This window comes from Tinamus guttatus, unplaced genomic scaffold (genome assembly GCF_059628265.1).
Source record: "Tinamus guttatus ecotype Peru unplaced genomic scaffold, ASM5962826v1 Tinamus_guttatus_pri_ptg000242l, whole genome shotgun sequence".
NCBI classification, from domain to species: Eukaryota; Metazoa; Chordata; class Aves; order Tinamiformes; family Tinamidae; genus Tinamus; species Tinamus guttatus.
In genome coordinates, this window is record NW_028288776.1 from 1,700,789 (window position 1) to 1,721,947 (window position 21,159).

A 21,159-nucleotide genomic window follows, 5' to 3' on the forward strand; every position below is an offset into this window, starting at 1 on the left:
ACCTTGGGGCAGCAGTACTTACAGGTGAGAGAGTTGAATGCCGCTGGCGAGACTGATGTGTAAGGGCTGGAATTTACTGTAAAGTTCCATGTGGTCAAGCCTTGGCCAAAACACTGCAGACTCCTCCTTGAGCCTTACACCCTGTTGCTACCATGGGCTTATAGGCCTCACCTGCTAGAGAAAGGTGCTGCTTTCTATGGTGTATCCATAACCTTGACACTCAACTCCTTCCTAATTGGGTAGAATGGCCCAGATGAAAGAAGAGTCCCTTCTTTTTAGCCCGTTTCAGTCAGAGTAGTCACATAGGATTTGGAAGACCTACTTCTCATCGTTTCCTTCCTTAGAAGGCCTAATCATGGCATTCCCACCTCTTAGAAGATGCCTTAACTAGGCAGCATTTCCAGCTTTACCAAGTTGGCTACTTGGCATGTGTGGGGCGGGGAATGCTTTTATTAAAAAAAAAAAACCCACAAAACTTCTTTTAATGAATATTTGAACAGTCAGTGGGTGAGTGAATGGGAGAAAATAACTCTTCAGGCAAATACATACCACACTTACCTGCAGGAAGGAGATCTATCCTAATGCATCTTTATGTATTTCATATTAAGCCAGAGAGCCAGAGTGGGTAACTCGTGTGATGTTTTTGTGATAACCTTCAGTCCTACAGTTTCATACTTCCTGGAGATACAGTAGGATATTTTGGTACACAAATAGCATATCAGTTTGATCCTGTCCTATCTCTCTGTCTTTTTTTTTTTTTTTTTTTAAGACATACTCAGAGGAAAATCATATGGAGAATTCTGCAGACCAGAACTGGCTCCTATGAAAATGTAAATTAGAAAATGTTCTGTTTTTTTTTTTTTTTTTTTTTTTTTTTTTTTTTTTTCCCTTTTACTGTGCAATGACCAGAGTTGTATTAGGAGCTCTACCTGTTACCTGCTGATGATTGTGGGGAAAACTGGTTATACCATGGTACCGCGATTTCTCTATCTGTGATACAGGGATATTTAAACTAATCTTTTTTAGAAGAATGTGAGGTCTACTTCTGGAAAAGCTCTGTGAAGGAATCTGCAAGATGTCATTTTGAGAAGAGCGTTGGGAAGACCATACATACAAACAAAATTTGTAGAGTTTTGACTTTAATTGGAACAGCTTTTCTAGCTAGTCTGAAATGACATGGTACAGTTGCATCAATACCCAGGATCCCAGTCCACACAGCATTTAAATGTGCATACAGCTGATGTAAATATAATCAGTGAAATCATTAGAATAGTTTTGCCTGTTCCTGTCAGGAAGCACAATTGAGAAAATTATGTCTGCCTTTTGCATAGATCTTCTGGAGGGAGACAAATCCTGCATCATTTGAACTGAGTTCTTCAGATCTATTATTAAGAATATATACAGTGCTTAGTAAAGACTTCAAATGAATCCTCTAAATGTGCCTATAGTAATAGGAGTCAGCTGTAGATTTATTAAATCTTGGTTTAATCATATTTGATTTTTCCCTTATGCCATTATATTAAGGTCAGAATATCCCCCAAGATTTGATATAAAGTGATTTTTGGAGCAGTTTTTGTGGGCAGCCCACTAGGTGTCAGTGTCAGCCCATTGCAGCACTGCTCACAGGGCAGGTGGGAGCTGGCTGCCCTCTGAGTAATGCATCATTTGCCTTGGGTCACGGACATTGTACAGGTAAGGTCTACCGTATTCTTATATAACTCAAGGAAGTAGTTCCGGGAACAGTGCTGTGGTCTACTTATTCTGGTCGAATGATGCAGTTCCTAATACACACTATATATGCAGTAGCAACTGAAAGATAGTTATACAGATCCCCCTCCTTCCTCCCTTCACTCTCTTCTTTAGCAGTTTTTAAGCTCATCCTGGCTTCTCATCCGTAGCTCCACCTTGGAAAATCCCCCATGTGCTCATACGAGTAACTCTCTGCAGATATTAAATCTTATACTGTTCTACACATGTAGCTCCACATGCCTAAGTTTTCTCTTTTTTTCTTTTTTCTTTTTTCTTTTTTTCTTTTCTTTTTTTGAAAATAAACACATGAAAGATGCATAGAAAATCACATTGCAGTGCTTGAAGATCTCTGTGATTGTTTTTTCCATCTTGTCTTAGCTTGATTGTTATGTGGCGAATAAAAATAAAGACTTTTTCTTTTAGCTTTTGTAAAAAATATATAAACTATATTTTAAAAATCTTGCAAAAGGAGAGTTGAAGTTTTTAGGTTGCGTAGCAATAATAGTACACATTACACTTTCTGAATGCTTGCTTTCATGTTTAACATTTAATCAATGTACCTAAAAGATACACTTTTAAAAATCTTCATCATATCGGTCATCTTCATGCATATCAAAAAACACAAATACAGATCTGTTCAAAATCAGGTCACTTAATCTTCAAACATAGAAACATATTTTTTCCTGTTTTGGAACTTCTAAAAATTACACTAAACCTCAGCTTTTATTTAATACATGAGTTTACATTCTGATCGCAGGATCCTTTCTTCTATTTTTTTTCTGTAAAACACATACAGTTGAACTTACAATAATACAAACAATGATGACACACACAGCTACTATTGCCACTATGGCTGTAATTTTAAAACCACTTTTATTGTCTTCATCATCTGAAGGCACAGATGCTTTTGGAGGAGTGAACCATGTGGCTTGTGCTATATTAGACACATCTGATGTCATGGTCGTGCTAGCAGCAGCACGCATAGCAATGTAGATTATAGTGCCATTTTCTATCTTTATATTTTCTGGTTTAATTGTAAATATTTCTGTGGTACCAGCAGACTTAGGTACGAGATTAGAGGTATTCACCGCAGCAGCATTTTCAAAGTCATCTCTTAGCTCCAGAAGATTTTCACTGATTTTTATAATGTAGTGATCGGCTAGAATAAAAAAGAATATATACAGCAACATTAATACATATTTTAATATTCTTGCATATGGTGACTCTCACGATGATTTTGTAAAAATGCAGATGTTTCTCTTCCTATCTACTGTGAGCTTCCAAGTACAATTAACCATCACCAATGTTTAGCCCAACGGGGCTGGAAGGTTCAGCAGGATTGCTGTTAGAACCTTACTTTTTACACAGTCAAAAGTGTACTGATCCTGCTTGGGAACCCCTCCTCTTCACTAGCCTTAAAAAATGTTGTTTTACAACACTACTAGCCTTCTCTGAGCTGTCAAAATGTAGCTGACTGAGAAATTATGCTGTCCAAGTAGAAATGGAAGATCAAATTAAAATATGCATTTATATAGCTCGTATGGGCCTTGCATCTGATCTGTGTTTTATATCTCAATATGAAGTTCTGAAACTATCAGGTACTAATGTATACACTAAATGATTGTCCCATTTGTCCATAATCAAGAGAACTTCTGGTTACATTGCTCTAAATATGTTTGACTTCCTATTTGTGGGGGGGTACTGCTGCTTCTGTTTCAAGACGGCAGCTTTGCAAAGTTCTTTGCTTGCATCCTACTTGCTTTCATCTTTCCTGTTTCCTTTCTCTGTTTAGATAGTAGTGATGGATGAGCGGTACTACATGTTAGTACAGAACCTGGTACCCTAACCTATTAATTACACTAAGTAATTAGAATAGTTATACTCTAATCACTGGATATTTTAGTTATCAATCTGTTTTGACAGAGAAGTATAGTTGCAAAATAATTACATACAGCCGTCTGCAACTTTTTTTTTTAATTGCAGATTTGTTCCCTGAGTAGCCAATTATGAAAAATTTTATATCAGTATGAAATTTTGATCTGAAGCTGTAATCTGGGCGACTGTAGACTTTATATTTTAAGATGCAGTCTCTGGTTAATGAAGGGAAAAGCATGTGCGTTACAGCCGTAATTAGGTTTCATTATTCCCTTACAACATACTTAAAATGAGTATTATGTATAAATCCTTACTGTATCTGTGTAAATGGACTAAAACTTTGTATTGTCCTTTCTACCTAGCTCATATAAACAAATGGGGAGTAATATTTGTTGCTGGAGTCTCTGGTGAATGCATTACAATTTTTATAATTTTATTTATTTGCTCTGTAATGTTCCTTGTTTTCCTTGTTGATTTTGCTTTGTGTTGCCCCCTTTTTTTTTTTTTTTTTTTTTTTTCTTGTGAAGAATTAAAGAGAATTAAAACAAGTGTTGTGCAACAGAGTACATTTTTGGCAGTTATTTTTCTAGATGGGAAAGATGTAGCTCTCATCTCCGGTGGGTTGTCTTTAGGTCATGTCCTTTGAGATAAAAGGTAGTAAAGTATCAACCTCATCTCACTAAAATAACTGAATAACTAAAACGACTGACTTACCTTGTCCATTATCAAGAACACTCCCTGGAGCTGTCCAAGTCAAGAAAATCGTGTTGTTTTCTGTATAAGCTTGAAGATCTGTAATTTTACCAGGTGGAAAAGAAGAAGTTCCTGGGCTTATAGTTGGTACAAACGAAGTTGTTGCAATTCTGTTGAAATTTCCCAGCTGGGCTTGGATTTCTTCATCAGAAAATTCAGGTCTTGGTGCATTCATCTGAATTTTACCTGTTTGGAAAAAAATCAAATTTTACCATTACAGAATTCTCTCTTACACTTTCCCTTCATTTTTATTATCTCTTATTATCTCTTATTAGCCTTTTTTTTTTTTTTTTTAACTTAGCTTACTCGAACGTAGTGGAAAAGTTGGTGAAGGAAAAAAAACAAGTGATCTCAGTATTCTCAACATAAAATATAAAATCCCCAAAAGCAGAAAATTTTGAAGTACAGGAAATTGGAAGTGATGTTGCTATCAGTAAAGCACGTTGCAGGAGTTGGCATTGGCTGCAATAAGGCGGTGCTGTTCATGTCTTCCTACATATCACAGACTAGGAGAATTTCGATTCTGTAGGCCATACCTTTGCGGGAGTTTTTATTGAGACAATTTTTGTATTAATTCTTCTAAATTTCACGGTATATATGTGTGAGAATGTGAAATACAATAGATAGCATTTATTCTCCATTAGAGAAAAAGCTCTCAAAACTTAAGAAATCCCAGAATCTAAGGTTTCTACCACCATTAGTTTGTATACTAATTCTGCATACTGAACTTATTTACCCAAGACTTTCATGTTAGAGTCTCAGTAAGTGTGATAATTTGAAAATGTCTCTAATCAGCTCCTGATGTAAAGACTAAGCAATATTCACCTTTCTCATGTCTGTAAGGTAAATTATTTTTTAGATTAAAGACAACATTTTGCACTGATCCCTTACATAGGATAGCACGTTCCATTTTGTTTGTTTGTTTGTTTGTTTTCTTTTTTAGGAATGTTAGATGGAACAACTATTAATATTAAATACAGTTTCTTGAGTGTAAATGATCCTGTTTATTAAACCTTTACAACAACATTCAAACACAAATCACACAATCTCCTTTTCTTAAATGTTTTTTACCATTTTCTCTGTAGCCTGGTATATACAGGGCTCGGTTTTGTCTGCGGCCAAGTCTCACAGTTGTCTCTCTCCCACGAGCATTCACTTTCAGACTGTATCTTTCACCACTTTGGAAAGAAGTGAAGTACCTGGAGTAGATTCCATCATTCTTGATTGTATCAGCAGCTTGATAGAGAAATATTGAGAAAAATGTTCAGCAAACTGAGAAAAAATCCTGTAGTTTACTTCTGTCCTACAGCACTTGTAAAGGGGATCGCTATCTCCCTTGTTACTCTTTTCATGATTTGGGGCTTAGTTGTGACTCAGTTATCACAAAGTCTCAAGGGAGCATGCAGACTTGGATTCCAAACGCATAAATGCAAAGGTTTTGCCTGTGAATATGGAAGCTTACCTGCACCGTTATCCAAAAGTTGAAGGCTTTGTGCTGCAGCGCCGTCTTTCTCTATGGTTGCTATCACAGTTGCACCAAGAACAGGCAAAAACTCTTGACTAACCTCTGCGTAAATAACAACTGGATTAGGTGCTGTGTTCAGCTGATTCATGTAGGCTGTGACAGTCACGGGAGGAACATCAGATGCTGCTGCTCGAGAGGTGACTGTTACTGATATACTTTGACTTTGTGTAGAATCATTTTCAATATAATAATGCCAGTCTCCCACCTGTTAATCAAATACAAAAATAGAAAAATCTAGTAAAAAGCCTTCCTGTTCTAACAACACCTTTCCGCCCCCTTCCATCCTAAAAAATAATTAAAGGAAAATGTATGTTTGTCTTTAGGAAATGTTGATATGTTCAGAAAATGAAATAAAATGTTCAATCTTTACCTCTGCAGTGCCACTTATACCAAGTCTAGCTGCTCTGGTGTTTGAATTATCAATTGTGAAGTCCGAGGTTCCATACTGTTTTCCTTTTGGGTCCATTAGAAAAATACGTGGTTGAGAGCTACTCCATGCAATGACGAAGAAAGTGTCGTTTCCCACAGTTTTGTCAATAGTCACAGTATCATTTATCCATTGGTTACCTGTGACTGTTACATCTTTGCTTTCCAGCTGTTGAAGAAATAAAATTTGTTTTCTTGTTAGTAAGGAAGCTTTTAAAATATCTTTTCAGACTGATTCATCAGCTGCTCGGCAGTATTGCATGCGCACATTATTGGCTTAAATTGCACAAGTCTTGGGCAGGATTTGACAAGAGTTTATGCCTTAAGGAAACTAACATGAAGATGTCTGTGCTGCTTTATTCATAACTCAGGCTCGTACAGACAGAATGCATTTTAGTGTCTAGTGCTGCTGTCTCTGCCTGTGGGGAAATTAGAGCCACTTGCCACAACTGTTGGATAAAGAACTGTAAAATCACAGACTCACTTTCTATGATGGTAGCTTGCATAGTAACACTGATTTAAGCGTAAAAAATATGGTAAACATGATAAGTTATGGTAAGTGTAAGTCCTTCAGTTTTGTATCTATTTATCTACCTAATTAGTGCATCTAGATCTTTCTACTGCAAGAAAGCATCATGATATTTCCACTTTAGTTTGTCCCTCAGAGAATGAGAAAAAAAAACTCTCCCCATACCACTATAGAGCTTAAAGAGAGAAGCAACAACAAAACAAAGGAAAAGATATAGGAGAGAGAACAGGATTTCCTTTATTAAATAGGTAACAATTCTCACATAATTTCCTCATTCCTATTTTATAAATAATTAAATCTGCAATTACAAAGTAGCCCTTCATGAACTAAAAAAAAAAAAAATCCATTTTATGTAAATGAGGCAGAAGAGTCAATGAAAGGCAATATAAAAATTAAAACGAATGAAAAAAAACCCCGAAAACCAAACCTGTTAGTTCTGCATGGGTGCTGCTTATAATCTACCTGTTTTTGCCAATAATTCATTTTGGATAAAACACAGAACTAATTCTATGCTAAAATATTACCAAAATAAGGAACGAGAGTTGCGAAATTCTAAGTAACAGTTTATGTGAAAAGTCTAAAAGTTTATACATGTTACTTATGGTTTAAGAGAGGAACTATGTTTTGGTTGCTTCTTTGTTCCTTGAGTTAAGACTATTAAAGTGTTCTAAAAGATAATGGTTCATATGAGTGAACTAAGCATCCTGGAAGAGCTGTGCTTGCTTTCTTATGTCAAATTCTCTCCAATTTATTTCACTTAAGGTAGAAGACCACTATTTCCAAACTTCAGTTTACTTTGCACCTTGAAGCCAGCCACTGACAATTAGTATTGTTGTTCACATTCAGTTACTAATCAGCTAAGAGCACAGGAGGGAAATAGGTGTTGATATTCAGACCTGGATAGATTGTTCAGCTATATCTCCACTTCCTGATGTAATTTGACCGAATGATTCTATTAATTTACTGGGAACGACTCCATCTATAGCATAAAGTGTTAAACCTCCTGAAAGACAAGAGTAAAATAATTAGAAATGCTGATTTTTACTCTAACTTTTTTTTGGTGACTTCTGGTATTGAATGGTCTACTAAAGCGATTTGTTAATAAGTGCTAAATTTACCTTTTTTAATGCTTTAATACATACATTGCAGTAAATTCATGATACCTAAAATGCAGTGTCTGCCCTCACAGCCCCTCGCTGCTGCGTTCTGCTGCTCCCCGCCATCCCTCCCATGCAGACAGGTCTCGTCAGCCGCCTGGCTCTGTCTCGGGTGGAGTCACACACACGGGCAGGGGCATTCGCTCAGAGCTGTGCAGGATCTTTGGCAATTTGATTTCTGTTTCTAAGCAGGGAAACTTGCTAGTTGGCGACTCATTCTGAAGGACTGTGTGGGTCCTTTCTGGCTCACAAATCACTGTTGATAATGCTCTGCAATTGGAGCTTGAATAATCGATTCTATCTTAAAATGCAGTCAGAACAGAACTGAGGTCTGGGCTCTCCTATAGTCAGGTTGATCCAAAGATGTAAAAGTATACAAAGGTATTCCAGGTTATTGCAATTGCTAAGGCAAGTGCATATGTTTGAAAATACACAACATCCACACCTCTCTTATAAGATTTATTCAGCATATCTGTCTGCATCAAACTGCATTCTGAGTCGCGCACAGATTTTGGAGATAGCATAGCATGGAGCAACACCATGGTGGATAGTTTTTAAATAGCTATTCTAAAAGTAACGGTGTAGCACCCGCGCAGGTAATAGCTAAGATTGCTAATGATGGGGATGGTAACAGTGTTTGATATTTTTTAGAAGTACACTTCAGCTGCAGCAGTTAGAGAAAATTATTATTTACATAATAAATAATACTTATAAATTAAAGAATAGAGAAAGTTCTGGTCACTGCATGCAATGCCACAAATAAAATTCTTGTCATTACAGAACACTTCTTTTTGTATGTTCTATAGCAATGTCATAATTACATCCTTTTAGTAATAAGGTATTGTCATGTTACTGTATTTTTAAAATCCAAACAATTAAAACAAACAAGCATAGAACATGGCAATGGTTCTTAAGAGCACTGCTTCCTTGCATTAAAAAGCATATCGTGCAAATGGAGCTTCTTTAAAATCAAATTTATAAAAATTATATTTATTAAAATTAAATTTAATTTTCTAGAGCACTTAATTGCTCTTATTTTACATTTTCAAACTTGGATATGCATGCCAGAGAAAGCTTATTTAGAATAGTTACCTGTTAGCTTTGAAAATTCTTCTAATTCTTTAGCTGCAGAAGGCCCCAATGCAATGGTGTGAATTATTGCCCCGCTTTGTTTCACCGTTTCAAGGCATGTTGACATAGACGAGTCTTCTCCATCAGTCAGCAGTACGATTTCAGTACCATATGTAGTTTGGAATTGGTTTTTAATCACCTGAATTAAGAAGAGAATTCAGTGTATTAGCAGCAGAATAATTTTAAATCCTAGCTTATCCCAGATTATAGTCAATATATGTATTTGGGACAACTGTGCTAACTTCAAATGTAAGACAAATTTATTCTTCTCTCCTTCTCTGTCTCTTCTCCTATGCATTGCTATTGATACACAGACTTGCAACTAAATTAGATGATATCTGCTTTGTTTTTTCAAAGACTGCAAACCCCAGAAAATAAAATGCACAAGAGAAAAATAGTGTCTGTTACTATTTTTCCAGCCTCAGGAATTTTATGTGCTTTCATAATTTCAGGTGTTTGATGACTTGCGAACCTGGGGATTAACAATACACATACACAGTTTATCATTTCAATACTTACCTACTCTATATGTTCACTGTGAGGAGCATACACGATTGTGTGGGAAAACCATGGTCTGTGACCTAGCAATATGATCCTTGATTTTTCATCAGTTGCCCTATATTCTAAACGATATTTCCACATGGTACTTTACCTCAAATCCTTTCCGTACACCTGCGCAGATATTTGTTCCACCACTAGCAGTTTTAGGCAAATATTGAACAAGACTGCTGCGTGTTGCATTACTGGTTATTTGTGTCATAGACGCTTTTTCATCTGCCGAACTTTGAAATGTGACAATTCCAACCCAGGAACCAGTTTCAATAATTTGGAGCAGAAATACCTCTGCAGCCTGATAGAGGTTGTTAATGCGATTACTCTGTATGTGGAAAGAAATAACATGATTAGAATGTAGACTCTTCTGAAAATGCAGCAACTATTGATGTTGTTCAGTTTGTAATGAAAAATTAATACCTATCTGCTATAAGGTTCATTGGACAACTCATATGTGTGCTCAGTACAAAACAGCAATGAAGCATGCTCTATATCATGAAAGGGTATTTGCAAATTACATATTTCATGGAAAGATATCATGAACCAAATTTCATCTGAGGTCATGACCTCATTTCTAATCAATTATTTGTTACTTTTCTGTTTTGATAACAGTCAAAACATATAGAATCTCTAATACTCATGGAGTAAGTTAGCCTAGACAGTAAGTATTTTTGAAATTCAATATTAGCAAAATAATTAATATTTTGAATATAAACATTTGAAGCAATTACTGAAATAATGTTAAACTTGAAAGTATTTCTCTCTGAAATTTCTCTAGCTATTATTGCGGGATTCATAATTATCTTCACTTTCTGAGTTAGCATTGCATTAAATTACCACTTGATTTCATAAAATGTGTAATAATTGGCAGACATTCATCCATACTATAAAAATCATTATATAATTTATTCCAACTGCAGATCTTTACTGAAGATCAGCCCCAGGAAGAACATTGCAGTGGAATGACACATCTGGAAAGAGGTCTGTTGTTGGAACTGTACGGGGGAATCCCACACTTAGTTCTCTGTACCTAGAGAACTAGAACATTTGCTGCTTTGTTCTTCTTTCTGTACTTTTTGGTTTGAGGCATAACTGTCAGATATTTAACAATATTTCTCAACATGCTCAGGCCTTGTAAATTATTTCATTGAGAGCAGTATAATTGCTATCCTTGGCATTTATATCTTCCAAGGTAATGTTCTCCATGCAAAAACTCAGTGTGACTTTCCCACTGTTAAACCAGTGGAAAAAAGTGTATTTTTTTAATCTTGAATTCTTATGGGACATGACAGTTCAAACTTGTAATATTTTTGAGTAAATATAAACTGTCATTGGCTCATGACTGAGTCTTGGAAGAAGGAAGATTGGATAAGGAAATGCTGTATGTCTTTAAAACATACTAGGCTCATTTAATAAGAATACAAAATAAATTTATAATATACTTTCTGTTTGGGAGAAATAAAATAGCACTGACATTCTAGGTCTGAAAGAAAGGAAAAAATATTTAAATTTGAGATTTTATAAGAAAAAATGACACCAAGTTTGATCATTCTTAGTATTTTGAAGAAATTTCTTTTAGAAATAAGATTAATGGGGCAAAATCAGTCTCCTTTTTTTTTTTTCTAAATAAGAAAGTTAATTACTGGAAAATGACTGAAAGTATTAAAATTATTTTATACCTACTTTTTTGTCAGAAATGTGTTTTAAATGTGTATTCTTACCCCTCCCATGCTCCCAGAAACGTCCAATACAAGGCAGACTGCTCTGTCTTGTGTCTGCAGTAGACTGAATGTGGGTTCAACAGGGGGTGTAACACTGTTTAGGATGGAGGAATTTTTGAAGTCATCAGATTCCATAATTACTTCCCATGTGCTTTTGAAGTTGCAGATCTTATTTTGCAGATTTGGAGCCTCTACATTATGAGTGTTTTTGTCACAGAATTCAACCACCTAAAAAGTCAGATTAAAGATAATAATAATTATGAACTTCGAAAGCAAAGTATTTCAGAAAATAAGAGGTTTATGGTGAGAAATGTACAAATACAGTTAGTTCTTCTTTGATGAGAGAAGATCATGTATGTCATGGTGCCTCTCCAGGCAGGATCTTAGAAGAATCAAGCAGAGAAACGTGCTCCCAGCATGAGGGTCAGCACAAGTTAGCAGCCTGCTTATTTAACCAACTTCTTGGGTTAAGCTGATAGTCTTGAACCTATTCCTGTAAGTCTTCTTGGGTAGAACTAGAGGGTGCAGAGTCAAGAAACAACCTCCCCTGCCCTTAGATGCCAGGGATGTCAACAGAGTACTGATGAAGGGAAGCCATTACCACTAAGGATCTTAGAAAGAGCTTGCCTGAAGAAATGGAAATAAATAGCTGAAGTTTAGAAGACTGTCCATCATTCTAACCTCCATCCTTACAGAGAGAATGGTCTAAAATCACCTGTATCTCATATGTAAGGCATCTGGCTAGAGCAGTTTGGTTTTATGCCTGTTGATCTGATTTTCTAAACAAAGTGTTAAAAAACATGCTGAGATCTTAGTTCACACCACCCTTGCTGACACAAAACAGCACTCGGATCAATTCCACTAGCTCTTATCTTCTCTTTTGAACAGATTATAATCTGATAGTATCTCTTGGAAGGAGATTCGACAGGCACCTGCGATAGTGTGCAATGTAACAGGAAGTATGAATTCATCAGAAGAGCAGATTTCTACAAAACCTAGGTACAGATGCTATGACTAATTACAGACAAAGACTTAAAGTAAGCATCCGGACCACCTCCAGAAGGAGCATGTTTGTGCCAGTGTTTTTTTTTCCCCACAAAGAAGCACAGTATGTAGAAGAGGGTGCCCTAGGGAGACTGCTCTCTCTAGAGCGTGCAGCCACTCCTCCTGAGGAAGCAGTGAGAGGGGTTCTAGCAACTTAGGTGAAGTTTTTTGGTTCCAGGAAATCTCCTAGTAAGCTTTTATTTCTAGTCTTCAAGCTAATGGCATTTGTGCAGGTGGCAATTAAGTACAATCAACATTAATTCGTTTTACAGTTCTTCTTAGGCAGACAGAGATCAAGGCTACATTAAAGATCTTCACTGAGTGACAGTTGTACCAAGAAGTCATCAAAGTTAAGAGATGATAGCTGTTTCAAATACAGGAGGTGAGTAAGCTCATTTAGAAGGAAAATTGTTGACACAAGCTGTGGTTTACTTGTAGTAACAATCAGAAACTGAGCTAAAGTAGCAGAGATTTTGCTGCAGGGGGTTGAAATGTCAATGATGGGGGCAGTAACAAACAGAAAAAAACGTCCAGAAAATCAGGCACCCAGCAGGGGAAAAAGAAGTGCTAAAGCAGACAGAGGCTGGCTGACAATTATGAACAATAATCGTCACCTGTTGTTTGAGGTTATTGAGGGAAGCTGGACTTGTGCATTACTTTGAAATAGAAATAGTCAAATAAATGTCTCAACAAGACCTCAAATATTATTAAATAATTTGGAAAGGTGTTGCAGTACTTACAGAAGACAAACTTTGCATGTACATAATAGAAGCTGCGATATTTTGTTGTTTATCTGGTACAAATGTGCATCCAGCTTCATAGAGCTGGCCATCATAGTTGCATGCCCTTGTATTACAGTTGTTTCCATCGCACTCTTGGAAAACAGGTACACCAGTGACATGAGTTGAACACCTAGAGGAAGAGAAGATAAACAGGATTGCCTGGGAGCCCCCATGTATTCTACATTTTTTTTTAATGTGTTTTGTTGTTTGTTTGAATTTTGGCTGCCCAAAGCAACGAACTGCTCTTGGCACAACTGTGTATGAGGCACTGCACAAGTACATCTGTAGGCAGTCTTTTACTGAGTCTGCACTCTAGTCTAGAAGTAGTTGAAAAACCATTGTCTTTTATTGATGCAATTGATAACTGTCCTGTGGTGTTCATGGGCCATGCAGGAAAGATATTTTGCTAGGAGTTGCAAAGCAAAACACTATTGGAATGGGCAACCTGCAAAGAACGGGCAAGGTCTCTATGTAGAAACCACTTAAAATCCCAGTGCTTTTAGTAGGAGATTGCAGTGTTGTCAATAGCTGCTATTAGACAAAATGCTGTTAAATAAGATGTAACAGGTGGTAACTGAAGTCTGCTATTGCACACCTAGCAATAGTCTTTGTAGTTTTATCTATGGAACCTGTTACAAAACAACTCTGCACTTCAGCCAGCTTGGACTCTGGGCTGCAAGCAGGCAATAGATGCTGCTGAATAAACATCGTTTAATCGTATGAACAGCTCGTGGAGAGCTCAAAGTACAAACTCCACACAGACAAGGTGAATACTGAAATTGTTATTGAAATGTCTAAAACTATGTAATGTAAAAGCAGAAATTTGAAAAGTAATACCTTGTTGCTTCAACACTTGCATGTCCAGAATTTGTAGACACATAGAAGGGTGCATCGCTGTTATATTCATCAAATACTCCCCACCGAAGATGAGCCCATTCGTGCACAAAAACTCTGCCTGTTGGAAAGCAGTAACATACACACATTCTAAACACAACCGTTTAAAACCAAATCAGCATTTTCGTAAGGCATTTTAACAAAATAATTCCTCTCATATAATACAAGAAAATTGTGACACACTTAAGCAAAAGAAAAGTTGAGGTACAACAGAAAGGCTTCAATTTAGTAACCATGACTAGAGTTTTGATTTATATGTGACTTCAGGAATTGAGATCAGGAATTCAGAAATTCAGAACTGTTCTAAAGAAACTTTTTAAGCTGCCAAAATTCATGTAAGGAACTTTCTTTTTTTTGAGTTTTCTGTCCTATAGAACAGCAAACCTCTAATTTTCTTTTGTCCCTAATGCAATGTAAAGCCAGATATATAAGCAGTGGATATTTTATCAGGTAAGTGAGCTTAAAAGGAAGGCTCTTGCTAATATCAGCAATTATAATACAGAAAAATAACCATTTAGAGTTCTCAAACAGATAACAATTTTTGGATCCAGTGTTTGAATATTTAGTTTCAGACACTTTACTGGAATTTACTACTTCTGAAAAATCTGACAAGCAAACCAAGGTACTCAAATTGATTAATCACCTTGAAAAATCACGGTCATTGCATATTAACACTAGAAGAGGCAATGGAACTAAATGGCACCATTACCTCTATCTCCATAAACATTAAGCAGACTGCTTTCCAATAGGAAGTTAGGTGTGAAATGGATGTATCTTCCTTGCTCCTTACATGCTCCGTACTGTAAGGTATATGGATCATCTCCATATTTCAAGTAAGGATCTGCTATGATGACATCTGCCTACAACAAGACCAAAGGCATAAGTAACATTAAGAAATGCAGTTTGGGAATGGAGAAGGTTAGTGGTTCTTTCTGAATAACTTAAGTTCTACAAGTTTTTACTCTATCAGTGCTGTTATCCACTCTCTTGAGTGAGAACTTCCAGGATTTGTCCTACATTTTGTATTTATAATATCAAAAACAGCTGTTCCTTACAATTTTAATCATAAAGAGTTCTGTAGGTCATACCTTGTTATATGATTCTGTTTTTACCCTTGCATAGGTGGTGTTTTTTTTCCATGTTTTAGGAATTATGATTTTTACAGACTTGAAGTAAAATCGGTGTTTCGTAGCTTCAAATAAGTAATTGGAAGCATCTTTAACCATGGCCTAGGGAATGAAAGAAAATAATACTAATATTAATTTTAAAATCAAAAGCAAAATCAAGAATAACTTAGACTTGGCAAGAAAGAATAGTAGAACAAGAAAACACTATACACATAACATAAAGCAAAAGAAATTCTACCATCTTCAGTACAAAAAGAATAAATGAAGAAGTCAAATTGTAATTCTAATTGAATTCAAATGAAGAAGCCAAATTGGAAACCTACACTTGCTCTATAATCCTCTCCTTAACCAGAGCCTGTGATAAAATTCACACTCTAGCTGTGACAAAGGCCTTGTAATCAAACATTCATGTTTCATGTGCAGTAAAAAGCTAAAGGATATCTCTTGAAGAAATTAAATTTGCCAGAACTGGGAGTGATGGTGCCTGCTAAATCCATGACAGGCTGAGAATTAGTGAGACACAGTATTTCCCATCCCACCACTGCCTCAGCATTACAGGAGTGCTGTAAGAGCAGGTTCTCATAAGGGCAGCTACTGTGTGAACTCCTAGTATAGTGGCTGTCTCGCAGGAACAGCAAGTTCTGCTGCTCCTGTGGTTCTGCCCTAAGCAAGAATGCTTAGTGGCTTGCCCTGTAGTTGAAATTGAGTGATTTAAATTATGCTTATTATTTTAAAAAGGTGATAATCAGAGAGAAATGGTAAAAAGTAAATTATAGTATGCAGTTTAGCCTCCTGTGATCCTCTTGTTAGGTGAGAGAAATCTGAAATGTTGTTACAGTTAATAACAGTAATAACTGTTGAACAGTATTGAGTCTCTACTTGACTGACCTAAGGATGGCATCCTTTATACTTGGTCTTAGCACTGATATGGGACTGAGATGACTCTACCTCGGGGTTGTTTGATTATATGGTATTATACATCAAGGCATAGGCATAGTGCAGAAGTTGGGGTAGCTGTCCAATCTTTTTCAGCAGATTTTCTCCAAAATGATTTTGCATAGGCAAAAGCATATTCCTTGCTTTGAGCTCTGGCTAGCATCCTACTCTAAGGAAGCTGAATTGTAGAGGCATTCACGTGGGATGCCTTTCTGGACTCTACAATGGCTACAATAAAAGCTAAGCTCAGAAATATCACTAAACCTAAACCATTTTTTTGTACAGTAGGAGGTATACTAGCTAATAATAAGTGGTAGGATAGTAGCATAATCAGTGTTTTTTTTAAAAAACATTTGTAGGTATTTTTTCCAGGGAAAGATTGGGAAAGTCCCTTATGGGACTTTCAGCCTGTTTCCCTAAAGAATATATTACTGTGTTGTCTCACACAGCAAGCTGTGGTCTTACAAAGAACTGTAGATTGAAAGGCAAATTAGAAATGACTGGTTTAGGAACTGTGGGAATAATGAATAATTAATTCAAAACAACAGGAAAAGCTCCCATTGATATGAATGGGAGCTGGACCTGATTCTTGCTATATTACAAGTAGAAAGAGTCAAGTCATTCTAAAATGCTAAGAAACAAAGTATGTAAATACAAATGTTCTTACCTGTGTGTTTTCAATGATGTTGGCATCTTCTGGCACCCCGGGATTAATTGCAATAACCAAATCCTCATAGCCACCCTGATTTAGCCATACCGTAGAACCTCTTACCACATGTGGGAGCTGAAAAACCAGCAAAAAAAACAAGCTCCGAAACGCCACCATTGCTGGTCCTGCTCCCTGCCTGATTTTTGATTAGAAGAGTGATGACTTACCAGCCTTATTTATATAACTGCCTTTGCACCCAAAAAAAAGGTAAGATTTAGTCATAGGACTTTGATCCTTTATGCAAATATGCTGAAATGTCATTGGATTATGTAATTATGCATTAATTTTAGGAGGAAATATTTGACTCTTAATATTCAGATATGTATATATTTCCTTGTGACACTCATGCATCTCAATGTGATCGATGTTCTGTTACTCAGTTCATATCTAATCTTATCTAAACCATTTCCTGAGTAAATAGAACTAATAATCCTGCAAGTGTAGATCTCTGGAATTTTCAGAGAAGACTTCAAACAACCCATCTCTGTAATGTAGAATCGAAAGAACCGACAAGGCAAAGGCTGTTCAGTGAGTGAGTAAGGGTCCCAGGCATTTCTGTATGCATTGTTTGATATGTTATAGTCCTCTCTGATTTGAGGTGTGTGATTGTCATGCTTGTATTAAAACACATTTTGCTCAAGTGAGAAGAGTTTATTGAGTAATCCAGATTACTCTGTGTGGCTGCCTTATCTCCCCCTCCCATGTCTCACTTTGTGCTCTAAGAAACTTGTCCAGAAGTGATTTTATATTTCATTTTGAGTTCTTGAGAAAATGTTTAATAGAATCAGGCCTATCACTGGTTTGCAGTCCTTTGAAAAATGTCTGCTGTGTGATGATTCCCTACCAGCTGTTTTTTTCTGGTCTATCAGTTAGGTAGTTCCTAATTTGCCAGGGATGTGCTTGATTAAGGCAATGCAGTGCTATATTTTAAACTGGAATATCACAGAGTGCTCACCTAACAAATGTTTCATGATGTATCTATATTTTTGTTGCATTTTTAGTGGCATAAAAATTAAATAATAAAGGAGTAAATGTGTTTGTGATTGGCGCTGATTTGTGTGAAATAGATGTTTAACAGACTTTCTGACAGGTTTCCAGGTCACTCCCTTTGCCTTATGAAAGTATTTTTCTTCTGGGTGATACTGCAAGAGTTATCAGTAATCAAGAGAGCAAACTGCGGCTGAAGGTATCATTCAATTCTTTTAAAATTACTAGGTGAAATTTATTCAGACATATGCACTTAAAAATACTCCCAGATGAGTATCTGTTTCTCTTTTCCTAGTAGACTTAAAAATAGCTCAAAATTTTCATGGGGTGAAATTATATTAGTCCACTGTTTTTTTTTTTTCAAATATTGGACAGAAATATTAACAAAGTACTCCTGCTTTTTATTTTATCAATAACAATATTAGTGTATTTAATATTTTCCCTGTTCTGCCGTAAGTTTTTGTTGCTATTTCTTGTGCACTTGTTTCTGCATCAGTATTTTTCCCTTACATTTTAGTCTGTTATTAACTTCCTGCATCTCCAGTTTTCTGTCTTAATTATTACTTCCTTTTCTCAAAGTCCTAAGTGCACCAACAGATTCCTCATCTCAAAACAATTTTCCTCTATACTCCTCTGACAGCCTCCCCAGTTTCAACTGCCTGTGTTCAAACCGAGCTGAGATTTGGTGCAGCTATTATCTCTGGATCAAACTTCTGATAAAAGAGCTATACTGTGGGAAAGAAAGGCCTCACTGGGGTTTCCAACCATGATCTCTTGGGAGCTGCATTTCAGCTCCAGTCTTCTCCCTTGCTTCCCTTGCAGCACAGCAGTATGTTGTGCTTGCATCTTGTTAACCTTGACACTGTCTTGCTGACCTGACCTCCTTGCTTGGCCTGCCTTGTGCCAGCTGGTGGCTGGATGGAGTGGGTGACTGCCCTGGGTCGCTCTTTCCCACCCAGGTGCACCCGCTGTTGGTGAGGATGCTGCCCTGCCTGCCTTGCGCTCATCCTCAGCTCCCTCCTCCTCTGTCTACTCAGACTGCCTGTTCTTGCTGCTACCTAACAAGTCTTTCCATGTCTTGCTAGCTTTCGTCTTCCTAGCTTCTTCCTGTTGCATTTAACTCTTCCTGTTGCGTTCTCATTGTTTTCTTAAGTACAAGCCAATTAAGAACACAAGACTTCAGACCGAGGAAGCAGGGTAGGTCAAACACCTAGCTGGAAACACTCAGGTATGTCACACCCTCTTTTTTGACCTTTACATGGTATTTGGCAGAACCAACTTAGGTTATTGAAACATATTTAAAGACTTAGGTGGAAAGATCATTTCCCTAAGTCTTTATGGGGAAGTCCAGTCTTGCTATTGTTTTTTGGTATTTTCTTTCCTTTAGAACACTACTCATCATTGACCTCAGGGAACAGCCCATAAAAGGGCAGAACTCTTCAAATACTTTGCCACTTTCTTACTCCACTCCATACTGCCAGGTCCAAAAGATCAAAGAAGGTGTGTGATATAACAGCAGTTAAGGGGAATCTGGAGTGATCTTGACCACTCACAATCGAGATATCTGATGAAGGATCAAAATATGAAACCATGGACCTGTTAAGAGGACAAATGCGCTGGAAAGAATACTCTCATATAGCCTTTTATGATCATCTTCACAGCTTATACCTGCCATGCCATTTTTAGTTTTACTCTGCTATGACATGCAGAGGAGGAAAATTGATGTTTTGTAAGAAAAAAACGTTTGTTTCAGAATTCAATTTTCATTCTTCATGGAGTAGGCAGTTAACACTTTCATTGGTCTGATTTAAAAAAACAATCTTACTGCAATTTAGTAAGTGAAGCTGGTTATATTTATAGCTGATAAATTGTTTCTATTACATTTGGACAATAAATATGCCTCCTTAAAAGTTTCAGCTACAGTTTGACAGTGTTTACTTAACTTGTAATTTACTCTTTATTTTTTTAGATACAATTGTTCCTTATTAAACATCCAGTATCACCATTAAGAGAACAAAATATTTTCTCTAGATCCAGTTTTCAAGATTTAGTTGCAGGAATGGGCTCAGGATATTAAAAACCTTGTTTCTGTAATCACATGAACACATTCCATTTTCCATTTATTAGAGAAATACAAAGGAAAAAGTTGTTAGCATTCTTATTTTGTTATTCTCATTTCTTTATGCCTTGATTTCCTGCTTGTTTGCTTGACATTTTTTCCCTGTTTTCTTTGCTTGATTGACTTTGACCATAATAAAATTTCTGCTCGTTCTTTGCTTGTTTGACTTTGACCATAATAAGCTTTATATTGTTCTGTTAAAGTCACTTGTGCTTTTTCCTTGGATCAAGTTCTTTTATTTTTTTCTGCTGACTCCAATACCTCTCCTCTCTCCTCCTTCCCTAGTCCAATTAGGGAGAAGAAAAAAAAGTTGTGATGAATCTCAAAGGGCAGAAGAGAAAACCTCCAAAGCAACCTGCAACACTTACCCTGTTTCTGGGAGTGCTGTTTCGCGCGGGAATCAAACACTGCGCTGTTTCCATTATCTTTTGCTGGAAACTCCATGGAGTTTTCAGCTGAATCAGAAGCCTGATTTACTGACATCACTTATAGGCAGCAGAAGGAAGGTGGAAGCTGTGCAGCTGCAAGCAGGGGACCGTATCCCACCCCTGGCCAGGAGAACACTGACCACTCTCTCTGACCACTTCCTCTTTTCTATCTCTTTTTCCACCTATTTTGCCTATTTCCAACCCTACATTCAATGAATTACACAGAATTTTACTTCTTTCATCTCTTATATTAGTAGAGGACTTTTTTAAACCCTTTGGATTAAGACTCAGATAAAGTGGAAATACAGGACTTCCCTAATTCACAACGCCATAAAGAACAGGAACATTCAGGAGTGCTAACTAACTTTGGTGGCTTCATGCTTATTCCTTTTACAGCTTCTGTCTTCCTTCTGCAGATTTCTCTTTTTGTTTTCCACCTTTTTGCCCACAATTCTTCAGTTATGAAGATGTCACAAGACTCCCTTTTGTCCCAGAACTGTCTTGAATGCTTTTGTTCTTTCCCGTCTATATTAGCACCAAGCAGCTTGCAGCACCAAAAGGAAATCTGTCTTTTCCATCAGACTATGTATCTCAGCAGAGCACATTTACTTCCAAGTGCTGTTTCTAAATACCGAGATGTTGTTGAGGTAGAGTAGCAGCAGCTGCTAACACCTAGTAGAGATACCCTAAGGAGATTATGGCAAATAAATATTAG

The 21,159-nt window shown here is 36.8% G+C and overlaps 1 protein-coding gene across 1 annotated transcript; it reads right to left on the bottom strand.

Moving 5' to 3' along the window:
* Positions 1–2,353: 2,353 nt before the first annotated feature.
* Positions 2,354–17,110, bottom strand: LOC104578683 (calcium-activated chloride channel regulator 1). Its single transcript, XM_088526011.1, has 14 exons — positions 16,869–17,110; positions 15,227–15,367; positions 14,848–14,998; positions 14,082–14,199; positions 13,203–13,374; positions 11,419–11,646; positions 9,798–10,022; positions 9,107–9,284; positions 7,754–7,860; positions 6,273–6,497; positions 5,840–6,107; positions 5,449–5,613; positions 4,339–4,563; positions 2,354–2,908 (listed from the first exon to the last, which is right to left on the bottom strand). Exons 1-14 carry the CDS (start codon positions 17,025–17,027, stop codon positions 2,490–2,492), a joined length of 2,781 nt encoding a protein of 926 aa, XP_088382137.1. The 5' UTR covers positions 17,028–17,110; the 3' UTR covers positions 2,354–2,489.
* Positions 17,111–21,159: the final 4,049 nt, after the last annotated feature.